The sequence below is a fragment of the Hydra vulgaris genome, chromosome 12 (assembly GCF_038396675.1).
Source record: "Hydra vulgaris chromosome 12, alternate assembly HydraT2T_AEP".
NCBI classification, from domain to species: Eukaryota; Metazoa; Cnidaria; class Hydrozoa; order Anthoathecata; family Hydridae; genus Hydra; species Hydra vulgaris.
The window spans coordinates 2,057,913-2,078,102 of record NC_088931.1 but is presented as its reverse complement, the minus strand read 5'-3'; the positions used below and the strand labels follow the sequence as shown (position 1 = coordinate 2,078,102).

General features: G+C 29.1%; 1 protein-coding gene across 5 annotated transcripts in view; it reads left to right on the top strand.

Moving 5' to 3' along the window:
* Positions 1–20,190, top strand: part of LOC100198317 (dual 3',5'-cyclic-AMP and -GMP phosphodiesterase 11) — a 66,262-nt gene that overhangs the window by 36,673 nt on the left and 9,399 nt on the right. For all 5 annotated transcript variants that reach the window (XM_065811216.1, XM_065811219.1, XM_065811215.1 and 2 more), the window contains 7 exons: positions 4,467–4,534; positions 7,015–7,107; positions 7,298–7,348; positions 7,443–7,589; positions 7,669–7,776; positions 7,871–7,983; positions 8,074–8,161. In XM_065811216.1, coding sequence (XP_065667288.1) covers positions 4,467–4,534; positions 7,015–7,107; positions 7,298–7,348; positions 7,443–7,589; positions 7,669–7,776; positions 7,871–7,983; positions 8,074–8,161 — 668 coding nt within the window. The remainder of the gene's footprint in view (positions 1–4,466; positions 4,535–7,014; positions 7,108–7,297; positions 7,349–7,442; positions 7,590–7,668; positions 7,777–7,870; positions 7,984–8,073; positions 8,162–20,190) is intronic.

Sequence of the window (20,190 nt, the reverse complement as noted above, 5' to 3'; positions counted from 1 at the left end):
GTGCTTGAAAACAGTTACTCTCTTTTTTCTTATTTTCATGTTCTTGGATTTTCTCTGACACTTTTTCTTTTTGTCTTTCCTCTTAGCTTCACCATCCTTATTTTCATCACTTTTTATTAAATCAAATATGTTTGTTTTATAAATAGAGAAGAGAGCATTGGTCTTTTTCAAAAAAAAAATTTCAAAAAATTTTTCTTTTCGTAGCTACTTTCTAATGTTTTTAACATTTTTAAAATGTGGTATTTCTTGAATTTCTTGGTTTTGATAGTTTGCTTAGTTAAATTAAAGACATTGTTAAACCCAGCCTACTCCCATTAATTCACAAGCCACTTCAGAACACAGACAGCAGTAATTAGCTTAAACACGTTTTTCCAGTAAAAATTATAAAGATATAAAGTTTTATATACAAGTTCAAACTTGTGTTTTAAAAGAATTTCTTGATTGAAAACAACTTTTAAACTTGATTTCTACTTTAATTAGATATTGACTTGAGTTAAACTCATGCATCAAAGGCTCGGATGGGAATGGTGTGCGATCGTGCGCTGCAACTGACCATACTTATAATTTTTTTCTTTACAATTTGACCACGGCAGTTTTGATGTTTTTACTATTTAAATGCAACAAAAAAATTGTGACATTATGAATTGTTTTGTTATAAATAACTTTTAATTGTTGATCATTTCTAAAGTTTTTATTTTACGCAAAGGCTTTAAATAAAATAAAAAATTCATTAGTGGTTATTTAAAATAAGCACATTTTGTGTAATTTAACTAATAATATTATATTTAAATTTTTTTTGTGTGTAGGCATGTATTTTTGATGATAAATTAAACGCTTAAAACTATTCCTTGAAACTATATTATGTCTATCTAAAAATCTTTTGAAAGATAATTTTTTTAAGTTACTTTAAATTATGAATAAGTTACATTAAATCTTAGAATGGAATGATTTAATTGCTTTATTTTTATTTTTTTATTTTTTTTTATTAAACAAAAAAAAATAGAAATTCTATTTTTGTATAAAATTGTTTAAAACTTTTTTTTTTAACTTGACCAACTAATCAGAGAATGAAATGATGAAAAATTACTAGTTCAAATAGTCTATGGTATTTTTTTAAACAATTTTTTTTTTGTGCAACTTTTTGGAAAAAATAAATGTTTATACAATTTCAAAATAATATATATAACACTTTTTAATAGTTTAAATAAAATTTGTTCATTCATTAAACAATCATTACTAAGTAATTTGTAAAAGTGTTTTGCGTAACTTTATTTTAAACGCAATTAAAAACGTAACAAAAAGTAACTTTCGCTTCAAGTTTGAGTTTTTTGAGTTTTATTTTAGTGCTTAGATGTTTTCATTTTTCGTAAGGAATTGTTTTCTTTTTTATTTTAGTGCTTAAATGTTTTCATTTTTCGTAAGGAATTGTTTTCTTTTTTATTTTAGTGCTTAAATGTTTTCATTTTTCGTAAGGAATTGTTTTCTTTTTTATTTTAGTGCTTAAATGTTTTCATTTTTCGTAAGGAATTGTTTTCTTTTTTATTTTAGTGCTTAAATGTTTTCATTTTTCGTAAGGAATTGTTTTCTTTTTTATTTTAGTGCTTAAATGTTTTCATTTTTCGTAAGGAATTGTTTTCTTTTTTATTTTAGTGCTTAAATGTTTTCATTTTTCGTTAAGTTTTCTTTTTTCATTATTATTATTTTAACTTTCTTCCTAGTTTTTCGTTTCTTTTTAAAGCGCATTTCTAAAATGTTAAAAAATCATCTAAACATCTAAACAGTTGTGGTCAAGTTGTCAAAAAATAAAATCATTTGCGTGGTCAGCAATAGTGTTCGATCGCATGCAATTCCTGTTTAAGCCTGGCATCACGGTGAAGAACCCAAAGTTTATTTGGGAATACCACTTTTTTTCCGGTAATGTTGGGGTGTGTGTGTGAGTGTATGTGTGTGATGTTTTTGAGTTCCTCCCCCCTTTCTTTTTCCCCTAGTTAGATCTGGTGCCTCAATGATTTTTAATCATCTTTTTTTCAATCATCATTTTAATCATTTGTTTATCTTGTTTAGTTTTCCTTAGTTGAATTAAAGGCATTTTTTTGAATACATGAGTTTAACAATGGATGATGTTACTTTAGTTACAATAAGAAAGCTATTTTACTTAAGACTTTAATAAATGCTTTTGTTGCAAATACTATTAGTAAATACTAATTTAAAAATTGTTTAAAGTATTTTAAACATTTATTAACTATATTTTAGTAAATTTAATTTTATTAGTTATTAATGTTTTAAATAATTAGTAATTAAATTAAATATTTTAAACAATTTTTAATTAGTGTTTACATTACATAATATATTTACATATATTAAATCGTGTAATATTTGTAAAATTAAAAAAATAGTTTTATATCTTGTATTTGAATAACTATTTCAAACAAAAAACATGAGCATTTAATAAACATATTTACTATTATTTTAATTTTAAAGTTTTGATTTAAATGTTAGCAAATCATTTAACTTTTACTAAAATTTTTAAAATGGTTTTAAGACACCTTGTAAATTAAAGCTAATTGAAGAAGAGATAATTATGGTAAAGTTAATTTAAAAAATGTTATATTTTTTTGATTAAAAAACATATTATATTTTAAAAAATATATAATATTTTTTTAATCATCAAGTATAATTTAAAAAATTACATTTAATAAATAAGTTACATTTACTATGGGTTATTTTAAACAGATCTTAATAAAACATTTATTAAGTTATTGTAATCTTTATTGTATTTTTATTATTTTAAAAGTCAAAGAGAATATGGAAAAAGTTTACGTTTCATTTTTTTCGTTTTCCTCATTTAAACTAAAATAGCAAGCTAAAAAGATCAAAAGTTCATTCAAAAATTAATTTTGCGCGATAGTTATGAAGACGGAATTTTTTACTTATGTTCATTTAATATCAAAAGCAATTTACTCTGCCAAAAAACAAAAATTAAATTTGGAGAAAAAATGAGGTAATTAACTGAAAATTATTTATATACTTTATATACCTACTTTTATATATCTTCCAGATATTCTCACATCTAAGGTGGCATTGTTCACTGATGATACCGCCCTTTATTCTTGTCATGATAAGAAGCCAACACTCTCTGATTGCTTGGAGGGGGCATTTGAGCTTGAAAAGGATCTCACTTCTTCTACAGCATGGGGCTCACAGTGGCTGGTGAACTTTAATTCAGATAAAACTCAATTTTTTTTAGCCAATCGTTATCACAATAATTTAGATCTTCCTATATTTATGGACGGTAATGTACTCGATGAGTCATCTACTCTTCATCTTCTAGGATTAACTCTTACTTCCAATCTTTCTTGGAAACCGTATATCAAATCCATTCCAAAATTAGCATCTGCTAAGGTTGATTCTTTTTATAGTGCTTGACACTTTCTTACTCTGGATTCTATTCTATATCTCTATAAATCTCAAATCCAGCTTTGTATGGAATATTGTTGTCATATCTGGGGCAGATCTTCTAAGGATGCCCTTACTCTTGTAGACAAGATGCAAAAACGCATTGTAAACATAGTTGGACCTGCTTTTGCAGCCAACCTCCAATCATTATCACATCGTTGTAACCTTGCTTCTCTTTCTCTTTTCTACAAATACTATAATGGGTACTCCTCTAAAGAGCTAGCATCTTTTGTGCCATCTACTAAAATTCATTCTTGTGTTACTCCTCATTCAGTTAAGTCTCATCCTTTTTCTTTTATTGTTCCTAAGTGCTCCAAAAACTCTTATTCATTTAGTTTTTTTCCTCAAACATCAGTTATTTGGAATTCGCTTCCTTCATCTTGCTTTCCTGATTCATATAATCTTTTAAGTTGTCTGTCAATCAATCTTTTAAGTTGTCTGTCAATTGTTATCTTGCTCTACAAACTTCATCTTTTCTCTTCCAGTAACTTCCAACTCTTATAGTAGTTGCTTGCAGCCTTGTTGGAAGCGAAGATGTAAAAAAAAAAGGATATATATATATATTCATTGATTTAAGAAACTAAGTTTGTTGCTATTGTAACATCTTTCTATATCAATTTTCTTTACTGTTTTATGATTTTACATGTTAAATACACTTTCTAATTGAATAAAAGTTTATTTTAGTTTTAAATCAAAAAAGTATAAATTTTATTACTGCTCTTCCAGTGCACTGTTGGGTTTGTTGGGTTTTTTCTTTGTATTTTTGCGGCTTGTTTTGTATTAATGTTCTTTTGATGTGTAATGCAACTTCTTCAGTTTATCTAGTGTTTTTTATGTTTTACTCTTCTGTCTTTGTTTTTTCTGAATTGTTGTTTTTATGTATGTCCTTCCCTTGCGTTCTGCAGTTGTTGTTGTTTTTTTTTGTTTTTTTTTCTCTTTCATTTATGTTTTTTTTTTGTTTTGCTTATTTAAAATCTAATTTATATATGACATTTATATATAACATTTAGGAGTTGTCCAGCTGCTCAATAAAATGGATGGAAAACCATTTAACCAAAATGATGAAAATTTATTTGAGGTAAAAAAAAAAAAATCATTAATTGTTATATTGAAACTTTTTGTTTCAATATATCAATTAATTCCATTTGAAAAAATTCCATTTAATTTTTTAGAAATAAATTCCATTTAATTTTTAGGCGTTTGCAATTTTTTGTGAATTTTTGTGTTTTTTTATCTGACGCTATGAAATTTTATTTAAAGAGAGCACCGCCATATAACGGTCCCATAAAATGCCCACCTATTGCTTTTATTGACATTATATTAGAAACCATATTAACCCATAGCAACTTTCAGTTTTTGACTGATCACTTTTTACAATAAACAGGTACTACCATGGGAACACGTGTGACCCCGCCCTATGCTAATTTATTTATGGGAAGAATCGATAAGAAAATAGTTGACCAATTTTCAATGTGGATTTCTTTTTATAAAAGATTTATAGATGATATATTTTTTATTTTTCATGGGCCTCCGGAGAAACTAACATAAGTTTTCGAATTTATGAATGCCATCCAACCCACGATCAAATTTACTTTCAATTTTTCTACCAATTCTATTTATTTCATGGACCTTACAATTATCAAAAAACTAGATGGAAAGTTAGAAACAACAATATATAAGAAGGCAACGGACACAACAGCACTATTACATTATAATTCATTCCATCCCCCTTATCAAAAAAGCAACTTAGTATATAGCTAAGCGTTAAGATACAATAAGATTATTTCGAACAATTACAACTTAATAAAAGAGCTAAAACAATTAACACAAATTTCAGTTATACGAGACTACCCTATTTAATCTATTAACAGAGGTTTTAAAAAAGCACTAAGACATACACAACACGAACTTGTCTACAACAAATATAAAGAAGAGAAAAAGAGAGAATTTTACCAATAGTTACAACATTTGGAAAAGTCGGAAAACTTATCAAAAAAATAATAAAAAAGCACTGGAATATTATTGAACAGGATATCTTAAAAATATATGGCCAACTCCACCTATTGCGAGTTACAAAAACATTAAATCGATCAAGAAATTTCTAATCCAAATGGCGTATAAAAAAACATAAATGAAAAATCTATTTTTTCTTTACTAAATTACAGTTCCTAGGTGTTACTATTTAGGTGTTATGATATTATTGGTTTACCCTTACATCAATTTTCTAGTTTTATTATATTTAATTAGTTAGAATTAAACTTTTTATCATGCATTTGTTATGGTCTCAAATATACATAAATTTGGACCGTAGAAAAAGCCTCATTTTAAAATATGTTTTCCCACTCTTTACATTATTCTTGTATTTTGGTATACTTCTTATGTTCTATTTAATATATACCCATTTTACCAAAAATTATCTGATTTTCTTTTATTGTATTTTTTTTTTTACTAAAATGATATTGTTTTACTCTTTGAAACTTAGATTTAGTTATGTTCATACTTATTTGTTGATGAAGTTTTTTGTATCACTTTTGTATCGTTTAATTAGAACCATAGAGAAAACTCTATTTTTTGAAATTTCGATTTTGTTATGGTCTCAAAGTTACTTTGAATCGGACCGTAAAGAAAACTTTACCTCTAAACAATATTTTACCCACTTTTGAAATCACTTGTATCATGCCTTATATCATTGTAGTATTAAACGAAAACTTTTTATTAGCCACCCATTTGGCTTATTACAGTATTTATTTTGTCTTTATGCAGTATTTTTAATATATTATCTATCCGCTGGTTTGCATATTACTATTATCAAGGAATTTAAGTTGCGTGGGTTGTTCATTTTCTTACACTTTAGATTGATTAACAAAATTTGAATAAAGGTATCCATGACAGCGTTAGAGTTTTTTTTGAAGACTATATTGTGTTTTATTTTATTTTAAAAGAGTTTTTTATAGGGTTTATTGCCATTTGATTGTTTTTTACTGCAGTATGGATTTGGGGTAAGCCGCGGAGTAAAGCATAAGTGGCGATGATGTTTGTCTGATGGGATAAACTAGTTATTAGTGCTGATCCTCATCGAAAGGCCAGTAATAATAGAGGCGACTCTGAGGAGATGTTTAGTACTTAATCACTACACAAATTATGTTTACACATTAGCAATAATGTTTTTTTCCATTCTGAAGCCTTTCATTGTTGTATGCATACTTTTTATTTTTGTTATCTATTTTTTGTTTTATTTATTTTTTGTTTGGTGACATATTTTTTGTATATCTTCTTTTATATTAGTATTTATATAACAATTTATTTTTTATTATTATTGTTAGTAGTGTTTAGGTGCATTGTCTGTCTTATTTATATTTTAAATATTTCTCTATTAATCATTATTTTTGTCTTGACAGCTGTCAAAATAAACTTTGTTTGAAAAATAATTCTCCTTTATTCTAATGTACTTCATTTCTTCCCTCAGGCGTTCACTGCTCGTGTGTGACCATTCGGCGAATTTTATATGCCAAAGTTTTTAAATAATTTTTTAGAAATAAATTCCATTTAATTTTTTAGGCATTTGCAATTTTTTGTGGGATGGCAATTCACAATACTTCAATATATGAAGAGTGTTTGCGAGCAATGGCAAGACAAAAAATTGCCTTAGATGTAAATTTTATTTTGCTGTTTAATTTAGTTGTATTTATCTAACTTGAATGTGAGTTTTATTCTTTTGATTTTTTTTGATAATTTTTATTTAAGCTATTTTCTTATTACTTTATATTTATTATATATTATATATATTATATATTTTTATATATTATGTATTATTATGTATTTGTCATATATTATATATCAGATTTTGTCATATCATGCCACTGCTACTGATGTTGAAGGAACAAGTCTCATGGTAAACTTTTTATTAAAGCATTAAAACTTCAGGACTATAAATTTTGCATTTTTAAATTAAATTTTTTAAAATTGTTTTTTTAATCAACACTTAGAAAGAAATTGTTCCTTCATCGAAAACATTTCGTCTTCGTGAGCTTACATTTGATGATGCAGCGTTATCTGATAAAGAAACATGTTTAGCTGTGCTTCGAATGTTTCAAGATTTAAGATTGATAACCCGTTTTAAAATTGATTATCAGGTTGTTTTTTTGTTGTTATTTTTTTTTTCCAAATTTTTTTATATATATTTCTATCCATAACATATTTTCATTTGTTTAGGTACTTTGCAATTGGATTTTATCAGTTAAAAAAAATTATAGAAAAGTTATCTACCACAACTGGAGGCATGCATTTAATGTAACTCAGACAATGTTTCTTATGCTTAAGGTTTAAAAAAAATAAATTATTTTTTTAGTTTATTTTTTATTTTTATTTTTTCGTTTTGTTATGGTCATTTTTTATCATGCTGATGAAATTTTAGGAAAATTCTGATTTCAAATGTAACTTTTCTGATGAAGAGAAATTAGCTTTACTAGTAGGATGTTTATGTCATGATTTGGATCATAGAGGCACTAACAATAATTTTCAAGTTAAGTGAGTGAAATTTCAATGTATCATATACTTTTTTTTTTTATTAGAAAATTCCTTCTTTATATTCAATTTTTCTTGCTTTTTTAATTTCAGAAGTGCATCACCTCTATCACAACTTTATGGAACCTCTGTGATGGAACACCACCATTTTGATCACTGTATAATGATTTTGCATAGTTCTGTAGGTTTTTATCCTGTTTTGCTTCTTAATTTCTATTATGTACCCATCTGGCACATCTAGTTTTATTTTCGGAATTAAAACTTGTATAGACTTGTTTGTCATGACATAAATCCAGGCATAAATCAAAAACACGTGTTTATTACAGGCAGTTTTACCCAAGTTTAAAAAGCGTTTTTTGAGCTTTTAAAGTCAAGTTTCAATGTCACATGCTTTTATCAGTGGTTTCACATTCTTTATGGAAAATTAGTATAATAAAATACTGTGTTTCTGTAATGGTGAAGCCATTGTTATTTTAGCTGGTGTTTTTGGTAGAAAGTAATAGTTAATTTTACAGAATGGAAACCAATCTTAGCACTGTTATTCTTGTTGTTTTAGAAGGTTTTAAACACGCAACAGAAACTAAGTGTACTTTTTTTCTGAGTTGTGCTGGTTGGGTATTTGTTTTGTTTTTTTACTACAAAGCACAAACTACATAACGCAAACCTTGACTAAACTAGTTGTTGAAATGTGTTAAATTTCAAAAAAAAAAGTGTTAAAACTCAAATAGAAATAAATAGAAATAAAATCTATATTTATATGATTTTTATATGAATGTATAAATGTTTGTGATGATATATGTATGTATAAATATTTGTAATGATATATGTATGTATAAATGTTGTAATGATATATGTATGTATAAATGTTTGTGATAATATATATGTGTATAAATGTTGTGAGGATATGTTTGCATAAATGTTTGTAGGACATGATGATTTATGTATGTATAAATATTTGTGATGATATATGTATAAATGTTTGTGAGGATATATGTATGTATAAATGTTTGTGAGGACATATGTATGTATAAATGTTTGTGAGGATATATGTATGTATAAATGTTGTGATAATATATGTGTGTATAAATGTTGTGAGGATATGTTTGTATAAATGTTTGTAGGACAACCTTCCACTCCATTTTCATTAATAAGCTGGCATAGATTTAAACCTGCGTTACATTATTTCCTGTCTTGGATGATAAATGCTTGATCATCACTCCTGTATTGTTTCTCATCTATTTTAATGAACTTTCCAATAATCTTTCCCTTAAAGTGACTCTATTTGCTAGATGAGATGACTATATACTTTGGTCAAATGAGTTATGTTTTAATTGCTTATAGAAAGCAGCAAAAGATAATGAATATGATCTCTCTTCTAAGACAGCATGGTGCTCCTGCGTTCTTACTCCTCATTCCATTCTATAGCTCTATAAATCTCTTATTTATTCTTGCATGGAATACTGTTGTCATATTTAGGCTGGTCCTTCTAATTATGCTCATTCTCAATCAATCAAAAAACACATTGTAAATGTAGTTTAACCTGCTCTAGCTCCAAAGCTTGTGTTTCTATTGCATTTTTCATATGGTTGCTTCATTTACTATTTTCTACGACTACTAAGTCACTGCTCAAGCGATGTACATTAGGGTTATGACTTTTTGACTTTTTAAAAAAAAAATTATTTCCTTTGTCATAAATCGATGAACTTTTGTTAGGAAACATTGAAAACATGTTTAATTTCTCTAGGTTGTAAAAAAAGGTCACCCTGCAATTAAAATTACGAATCATCATTTATTTAATCTTGTTAATGCTACAACTAATACGTGTGGCTTTGCTGAAAATCATTTAAAACTTGTATAGATTAGAAGTGTACAACAAAAACAACTTTAATAACTTGGCTACGCGCAATCAAAGTAATGAAAGAAATGTATTTGCCATGCAAAAATAAAGACAAATTGAACCTACTATTCCTTCTATGCAACAACCAAGAGCAAGGTCAATGGTCTGAGTCATTGTTAGATTGAAAATTTATTGTATTATATGACTATGACATTTTAAATACATTAGTACTACTATGTATTCTATTTGAATACATAGTAGTACTAATGTCAAAATCGGTTTTTCAATGGTGGGGTGAACTTTTTTCAAAAGATATGCAAATAATAGTTCATTTCGTGCTTTTTAGGTTAAAGTTCATCAAACTACAGTACAGGAGTATGGGGTTGAAAAAAAGTCATAACCCTAATGTACATCTCTTATGTGTTTCTTGGTCAATTCAAAAAACTCAATTTGTTTCAACACAAAACTCTTATTCTCCTAAACTCAATCTCACCTGACTCATTATTTAGCAAAGTTGCATTCTTTTAGTAGAATTTTTAGTATCTTATATAAACCTAGTTTTTTACTTCAATCACAGTATTTCAGAAGTCATGTTTATATGTTTTCCTCACACATGCAGTTTACAGTTTCGAAAGTCTTCTCTCACACATGCAGTTTACAGTTTCGAAAGTCTTCTCTCACACATGCAGTTTACAGTTTCGAAAGTCTTCTCTCACACATGCAGTTTACAGTTTCGAAAGTCTACTCTCTACCGTTTTCTTGCTATTTAACTTTTTGCATTTTGAAAGTAATAAAGAGTAAATAAGGAGCTATTAAAAATATATATTTTAAATTTTGTCTCAAAAAAATTAATTAAATAAGGTATACCTATATTATATATAAAGAGAGTTTGGTTAATTTAGTATTTAACTATTTTCATAAAGCAGGATTAAATTTTTTTTAAAAAGCAAAGTTGGTAAATTAAAAAAAAAGGCTGATAATGATACCAATTGTGCAAAAAGTCAATTAAGCCAATATTGATGCCTATTAATCGGTACATCACTAATATATATGTATAAATGTTTGTGATGATATATGTATGTATAAATGTTTGTAATAATATATACATGTATAAATGTTGTGAGAATATATGCATGTATAAATATTTGTAAAAATATATGTATGTATAAATGTTGTGAGGTTATATGTATGTATAAATGTTTGTGAGGGTATATGATTGTATAAATGTTTGTGAGGATATATGTATGAATAAATGTTTGTGATGATATATGTATGTATAAATGATTGTGAGGATATATGCATGTATAAATGTTTATATATATGGCTTCAATCTATTTGTATTTTTATGTAACTTATAATAATAATATTTATAAAAAACACAAACTAAAAACACAAACTAAAAACACAAACTAAAAACACAAACTAAAAACACAAACTAAAAACACAAACTAAAAACACAAACTAAAAACACAAACTAAAAACACAAACTAAAAACACAAACTAAAAACACAAACTAAAAACACAAACTAAAAACACAAACTAAAATAATCAAAAAATATTATTATAATAAGCAGTATTTGTGTTTGTTTCAAAATCAGAACAACTATTTGTAACTCAGAAAAATATCTTTAACATGCCTGCATTCAAGAATATTTTTGGGGGGAATAATTTTGATAAATCCAAGTGTAAATTTTGATACTCCAAGTGTAAATTTCCATTTAATTCAACTACTTGGTATTGTTTAATTCAATTTAAAGAGATCCTAAACTATTTTATGTAGTTTGCATTAGGGTGACTATTATACAAGTGGAAATTTTTTTTTGTTTCTTTAGTGACCTTACCCCTTATAGTTGTTCCTTTTTTTTTGATAAAAACAATCTACAAAAAGTTTGAACATGAAATTTTAATATTTGGAGGTAGCTCCATCATATTAAAAAAGCATACACATGAGTCGCGAGTCATAAAATATAAGACTTTTAACAATAATATCAAAATTTTTTTCAATTTCAAAACTGTTTATATGTTCAAATCATCAACTTATGTTACAATTGACACATTTTCATGTCACAAAATTATACAAAAAGTCACAAAACACAAAGAGCAGCAGATATTTGAGTAGGTTAAGGTCAATGTCCGACTACAGTCTGCTTTCGACTGTCAGGAAAGGGTGTTCTTCAACGACTTGTAGTAAAAACTGCATTTGGTCCTTGTCTAGAGTGAGCAGGCCACTATACTCTTGAACAAGAGCCACACCATGTTCTGGGTGATTATTGACGACCTAAGCACGTAAGTTTAGTTGAGTTACCCTACAAAATGCTGACAAATTCACAAGTATAAGAAGAAATACAAATTAACATTTTTTGATAACCGTTATCTCTATTATTAGTTCAGAATTCAAAAATAATTTAGTTTGACTGACTGGATAGATAAAGCAATAAAGCACTCTATTCAAAAAATTAATCTGATTAGTTAATTAAAATTAATGTTACTGTCAAAGCTTGGACAAACTGTAGTGATGTAATGAAGTCATCGTGCTCTTCCCACAGTTCTGGGTCGAATTGAAGAAAACCACTTGGCATTTGCAATTTTTCCATCAGCATGACAGATCTTTTAGAAACAAAGTCTTTTAACTTCTTGTCCTTGAAAGTCTTCAAATTAATGGCTACTCGTTTTGATGGCTCCTCTACTCCCTCTGCTTCTTGCTTCACCTTCACCATCAGCCGCTTCATTGATACGCTGACCTGGTTATCAAATAATGTCAAACCAATCAGATCCTCCGACAAATACCAGAGATGATTGGAAAGCTTTTCAGATGCAACCTTTGCTATCACCGGGTGAGTGCTTGAGTAGTTGATGAATGATTGTAGTAGTTGAATATCATTGTAAGGTGCTGTTGATGCACAAGGCGCTGTCATCCATGCTTTTAGGTACAGGCGGACTGCAAAGACACACTTGATACAGGCATTTTTCTTCTCTTGGTGTCAGAACAATTTGTGAACGAAACATCCATACTTTCAATAAGTAGATAACCTTTGACATCCACTGTGCATGGTGCGTTGGGCCAGGTGTCATGAAATGCGCTCCTTTTGTGTGGAATTTCTCCCAGGAAGATCAACAACAGTTTTACAAACTCTCTTTCAGTGTCTCATGGCAGTTGCTCTTCCAGCTTCTTGTTGGCAAACTTTATGATTTCAGATTTTACGTCATGCAACAAGCATGATTTTTACCATCAGATATGCTCGTATTGCATCTTTCCTGGTCAATGAACACCCATCCAGTTTGAAAGCGCTTGAAAGCAGAACTTTAGAACCTGAAGTTGATCCCATACAAGCCTGAAAAACTGCACCAACTAAAATCTCCAGAATGTGGTGATGACATGTCAAATAAAGCAACTCCTTGCCAAGCATTTGTTTTAACAGAACGCATGCCCCCATACATCTGCCAGTATAAGTACTTGTCGTATCAAAGCACATGGTGTTGACCCTAGAGCCAACATCCCAGCTTTTTAGAGCTTCGAATATGACAGAGGCTTGGGCTTGGCCAGTTACAGATGGCAGTTTGGCGACAGTGAGCAACTGAGACACTTATTTTTCATGATAACTATAACTGAAAGACGGTCCACTTTCTTCTTTCCGGTTAAGTCATGCATGAGTTTACCATCCCAATGAATGACAAGTAAGGATCCTTAGCCACTGGTTGATGACACCAAAATTACACTATCTCACTATTTGCTTCAAATAATTCATTCATCCGTTGATGTCTAACCACTGCTTTATCATGTCTTTCTACTGTCCTTTTCTCTTTTGCACAAGCTTTGTATCAACACCTGCCATCAATCCTCACCTGCCTTTTTCTCTCTGTTCTGTTAAAAACTCTTTGTCCTCTACAATCGTCATCATTTTGAGGGCGTCAGCATGTGCAACATTGAATAGGTCATCTAGAGTTGAAATGAAATTACTTTCTCAGGCCTTCTGGTCAGTCGGTGTCCGGTGCCTCTTATTCTTATAAGGCGTCACATTTCAAAGACTTTTTCCAGTTTTGCTTGACAATTTTGGTTATCTTGTATAGGTATTCTCGCCTTTTGCCAAAACGTTTGAACCTCTTGCACTGTAATTGCAAGCGACTCATGTATGGTTTTATTCAATTCAATATGGTGATGTAAGAATAGGCCCAGTACCATACCCAAAAACAGCAGCTTGCTACCCGTTAACTTTGTGATTGTTGATTCTAGTAGAAAAAGCTTACTTTGCAATCTGGTTGCCATTAGCATTAATCTGATTGTTGAACTGTGCACTTTAAACTTATGAAAACTAAAAAAAATCGAATTATCAATCATCAACAGATTTAAATAAAATAATTTCATCAACATCAGCTCTAAAGAATATTCAACTCTGAAATTATTGATTAGCATAGAACATTGTTTGCTATGATGGAGACAATAACATTTTGGAAATCATCTCAAAATTGTGTTTGATTCAGTACCTACTAGAAGTTAGAGGTGCATATTTCGTACCCGCAAGTGACAGTACAACTTTGATACTTTGATATCACTGAGCTACCTCAAAATATTGTTCAATTGAATCAATATTTGGTCTGAGTTTTTTTTATTTTTATAATGAACTTTCTCAAGGCTGAGAAGGCCACTACAGATAAGGAGGCTACTTGTGGTTATAACCCTCTCTCAACTCTCTAACTCCAAAACACGAACCTTTACGAACAAGATTGCTGCGCGGAGAAACGAGTTGAGCCTGGTACTACCAGGGATATGGTGGGAATCAAATTCGGAGCCTTTTGCTTATGAAGTGAGCACTCTACCACTACACACTGAAAATTAAAGGTAGAAATTTTTAGTTAAGGTAGGATATGTGATATACCCTTAGTAAGATATAATTTTCTACCTTATAAGGTAGAAAATTATACCTTTAAGTTAAATTGTATGACAAATAATTGTTTTTAATATAATTTTCTACCTTAAAAGGTAGAAAATTATACCTTACTAAGGGTATATCACATATCCTACCCTAAGGTAGAAATTTTTTTTTAGTGTGTACCGCATTTTATTTTTATTCAGAGTTATTTTTAGACAGTCCAATTTTAAAACTTCAAAAATAATGATCACCCTAGTATGCACAAAAAAGTTAACAAACAACCTTTTGAAAGATAGGAATTTAGAGGTTTTTACAGTTTTTTCGAACTAAAAAAAGAAAATTATACTGATTAATCTGACTATTAGACAATGCAAAATGTCTAGGGATAGCAATCCTGCACACTTTTCAATCCTGCTGGATTGCACAGGATTTTTAAATTCTCACAAAAAAAATTTTTCATGGCTAATTCCATAAATTTTAAGGCAAAACAAATACACATCTAAAAATTAATTAATGAAAACAGTGTCGCAAATAAGAATGTTTTCAAATTCTGTCTGTTCTGTTCCAATGAAAATTTCACTATTTCTTTTTAAAGAAATTAAAATATTTTTTCTATTAATCTCAAATATCTTTTGTTCCACTGAAAATCCTATTTAACTTCTCATTTAGCAAAGTTGCATCCTTTTACTGTAACTGTTTCTTTTTGTCTAGAAACATTTAATTCAGCTAGTTTTTTCCCTCTAACATCTGTGCTTTGGAATACTTTCCTATCTTCATGTTTTTCTGACTTTCAATTTTTAAGTCTTCCGTGAACTGCTTATTAGGTTTTTTTATAATTTATGCAAAAAAAATAATAATTTTATGTTTTTAAATATTATTTTTGCCTGGAAAAGCAATAATATATTTATGGGCAATATGTTTAAAGCAATAAATACACATTATGTTGACATTTAAAATAATTTAAATTTTGAAAGTAATTTTTTCAAGTTTACATTTTGATTTAGGTATTTAGGTTTACATTTTAAAAGTGATTTAAGTTGACACTTTAATAGTGACTTAAATTGACATTTTAATAGTGACTTAAATTGACATTTAAAAAGTGATTTAAGTTGATATTTTAAAATTAAAGTAGAGCAAAGTATAGTAGTACAAATCTGTGTTGTGTGTGTGTTAATGGAGATTAGGGTGTCAGAAAAAAATATTTTTTGTTTTCTTGCAGTTTTTTATTTTCTTATTATTTTAATTCTGTCTATTTAAAGTGAAAGTAAGAAACTTTTGAAAAGTTTTGGTAACCTCTCATCCTCTTTTTAACAGTTTTACTCCTTCTACTCCTTCTTCTGAACTTTAAACTGTGTTTTTTAGGCTAAATATAAAAATGTATTTCTTGTAAAATTATTAATTAAACTGTTATAATTAATAATTTTAGATAGTACCATAAAAATAAAATATTTAATTTCAGGATAAATGTTTCAATGATTTTCAAAAATTAACATGTAAAGTTTGAGAGGAAAACTTTTTAATTAGGATTATAGTTTTTTATACATTTTGTATTAAGTAACCTTATGACAATCAGACAGAATCTCAATTTTGGTAGCTAAAGCAGTTTCAGCAAATTTGCAATGCATTTTTGGACCTTGTTTAAAAGAGAGAGGATCTTATTAGAAGAACCAGCCAAGTATGGGAATTGTATTCCATACAATTCCCATGAGGGCAACTAAGAGATAATAAGTATAGTATTATATAATAAGTATTATATAAGTAGTGAACAGAATTAGGAATAAGAAAAAATCGTGAGCCCAATAAAGAGAGGCAACCTTACCATGCAGTTTCCATATGAGCTCAATAGGGTTGGGAATCCTGGGATCCTGAAATCCCGGGATTCTGCGTTTTTAACAATCCCGAATTCCCTGGATTTTTACTTAAATTGTTTTTGGTTGAACATTTTTAAATTAAAGTTTCTTCAGTTGAGATTTAACTATTTTCATATTGAAAATTTGTGAATTATTATTTTTCTTTTCAATTGCAATCGAATTTGAACTATGTGAATTTGAAATTTTTGCAATTATGCTTTGAATAAGTGGATTGGATTTATTATAATAATTGATATTGGATTGCAATTACATTCTTAAAATATGTTGGTGTTTAATCACATTTATTCAAGATTCTTACAATTTTAATGTAAATTAGACGTTATTCATTTGTGACTATTTTATAGTACTAGTTTTAATTAAACTAAAATTGCTGGTTATTTAAACAGTAAATTTTCTTAAATTATAATGGCTTCTTACATGGAGTATGACAAAAGAAGTAATTCTACGGTTTGGAAACATTTCTTATAAGAAGAAAAAGGACAGACAATGATGTGTAAATATTCTGACTGCAATATGATTTTAAAAATTGGAGGTGGCTCAACAAAAGGTCTTCATACGCACTTACTTTCTAACCATAAAATTAACCTTACTCCCGCTACTATTTCAGCAAACACACCAAATGAACCACTAACAAAAAAAAAACAATTTTTTCGATATTGGAGCCAGAAGAAAAATCACTTCCTGCAACACTTGCATGATTAACAGTCCTTGATAGGATTTTGTTCAACATTATATGCCACTCTAGTGGTATACATGCAGGTCTTATAGCTACATGGTTCAAAAGTTTACCCACAACAGTCAACATAGTGCGTAAAATTGTTGTAGATTACAGCAAAAGAATTTTAATTACTGAAAAGCGGCCAAAAAAAATCCTGATGTTGGTGTAGGTGAAAGATTTTCTTTTTTTTTTGACGAATGGACATCACTACATAACCGTTGCTACATGGATAATAATTTACATGCACAAATTGTCAGTTCTGGAGCTTAGGCCTTATTCGTATAACAGGATCAGTGTCTGCAGATAAGTGTTTTAAGTTATTAGAACAAAGCACAACATCAACTTAATTTGCGAAAAGATGTTGTTGGTATTATGACTGAGGGAGCAAGAATGATGAAAAAAGCTCAAAGAATATTACATTTAAATCATTATTAAATTATTTTATTATTTAATTAATCATTATTATCATTATTATTATTATTTTTAATTATTTATTAATATTTAAATCAATCATGTTTTGCCCATGGTGTGCAACTGACCATTATTGAAGTACTATATCAAAAGCAGGATATAGAAAGAGAAATAGATCAGCAATTCGATGAAGGCAAACAATCAGATATAGAAGACATTTTTTCAGAGAGTAATTTTTGTGAGGATGATAATTTTTCTGACAACAATGAAATGGTTGATCTTGATGCTAGTAATAATAGGCATCGAGGAAACCAATGTGATGTTACTGAGGTAAGTTGTGGTCCAGTGAACAAAATGGTAGAAAATTAATAAGTTGTGGTCCAGCAGAAAAAATGGTTAAATAATTAATAGTTTTTTTTTGGTGATTGTAAAGACAATCACCAAAAAAAACCCTGATATCTTGCAGAAGTATGTTGTGGCTGAATTTGGGAAGCAAACAACTCTAATAAAAGACTGCCCAGTAAAAGCAACAGTTAAGGCCCTTTGCCATCAGGATGCTAATTTGTTTACAGCCAATGTTGCCATAACTTTTATGTTAAAAAAACTTAAAGATGTTAACAATGTTATAAGTTAAAATTTGCATTCATCTTACATTCTTCGAATACAACAAAGGTATATCAATGTATATTGTATATAGTAACAGTTCCATCTTTAATAAAATGTTGCAAATTTATAGTTGAGTTTCTCAAAAGATCAGATGCTTCAAATTCAGCTACATTATTAACAGCGTCTGAATGATGTCTGAACCTAAATTTAAACGAGTCTGAACCTGAATTTAAACTTTCTGTTTCAAATGAGGCACTGATTGAAATTGCTTCTGATTCTTTTGACTCTCCATCTGAATCTATTTTTTTTGCTCTTGAAAAGAGCAAAAGAATAACAGACAAACTTAATAAAACTATAAAAAAAGCACATTTGCCCAGCATACCAATTCAATGTGAGACGCTGTCGGTGACAATTCAATAGGGAATGCAGTTGTTTGAAAATGTGATTTTTTGCAAAGAGCATATAGTTTTTTAATGACTATTAGGCCAACAGTGTCGAATCTAAACTTGCTTTTTCTGCAACCGGTCTTTTTGCAACAAAAATAAGATCATTGAAATAAGATCACAAAAAACCATCATTGTCACCAAGTTCTCTAAATCATTCAATGATCTGATATTTGTGGTCTTTGAAGTTTTCTTTTGTTAAGTTTTATATATCTTCCAAAGTTCACCAGTCCTACTTGCTCTTTGTGAGACTAATTTAGGGTTGGCTGTATCATCTTGTGATCTTAGTGTTGATGGTTATCTTCCTTCAATTCATAAAGACTCCAATAGTCACATGCTTGGCCTGGGCATTTATGTGTAAGAATTTACCCATTTGTCGGGGAACAAGGTTTGAATCCACTGACTATTCTTTTATGTGCTTTCGTTTAGTACCACTTCACTCTATCGCTTTTCTCTTTGTTCTATATCGCTCTCCTTCATCTCAAGACTCCACTCTTTTTGATGTTATTTCTGATCAAATTGACCAAGTCCTCTCTCTTTATCCATCAGTCAATATTGTTGTTGTTGATGACTTTAATGCTTATCATACTGAATGGCTTGGCTCTAGTGCCAGTGACTCTGCAGGCATTAAGACCCACAACTTTTGCCTTTCTCAATCTCTAATTCAGGTCAGTTTATCCTGCTACTGGTAACATATAACCCAATACAATCTGCTTCATGACCTGCTGCCTTGTAGGATACGCCTTTTTAGGCAAAGGCTAGGAGATGCCAACTCAGACTTAAAACACCCCTGCCTTGGGACTCATGGTTGAGTAAAGGCTAGAAATGGTGTCTTGATAAAAATACTCATCTTGGGCAGATGTTAAATGCATCCAGCTACTGTCTTGTAGAAGGCCTCTTAGGCAAAGACTTAAGGGGTAAACAGATTCTATCTGTTGACCAGCCTCGCACCTCGCACCTTCTTCATCTATTAGGCTGGCATAGATGTATTTTTAATTCATTGTTTCCAGTTTAGGGTATTGAATGCTGGATCTTCTTGACTCTATGCATGGGTTTTGCTTGTGTCTCTGTTTTTATGACTAGGCAACTCATTCTATTATCTCCTAATGAGGGTACAGCTTTAAAACTCAGTTTTATGGTTCTGAGGCTGGCTGATAGTCAGGTTTCCCGAACTCTGTGGTAGCTCTAAGAGAGGCTGATTCCATCAGTAGCTAAAAAAAAAATCAAAGTATAAACAGTGCCATGTTGCGCATGGATGGTGTCTCTGTTTGTACTTTTGGTGTGCATTACCAAGGCTACATTTGGAACCCTTTGCTATGGCTATATATATATATATATATATATATATATATATATATATATATATATATATATATATATATATATATATATATATACATATATATATATATACATATATATATATATATATATATATATATATATATATATATAT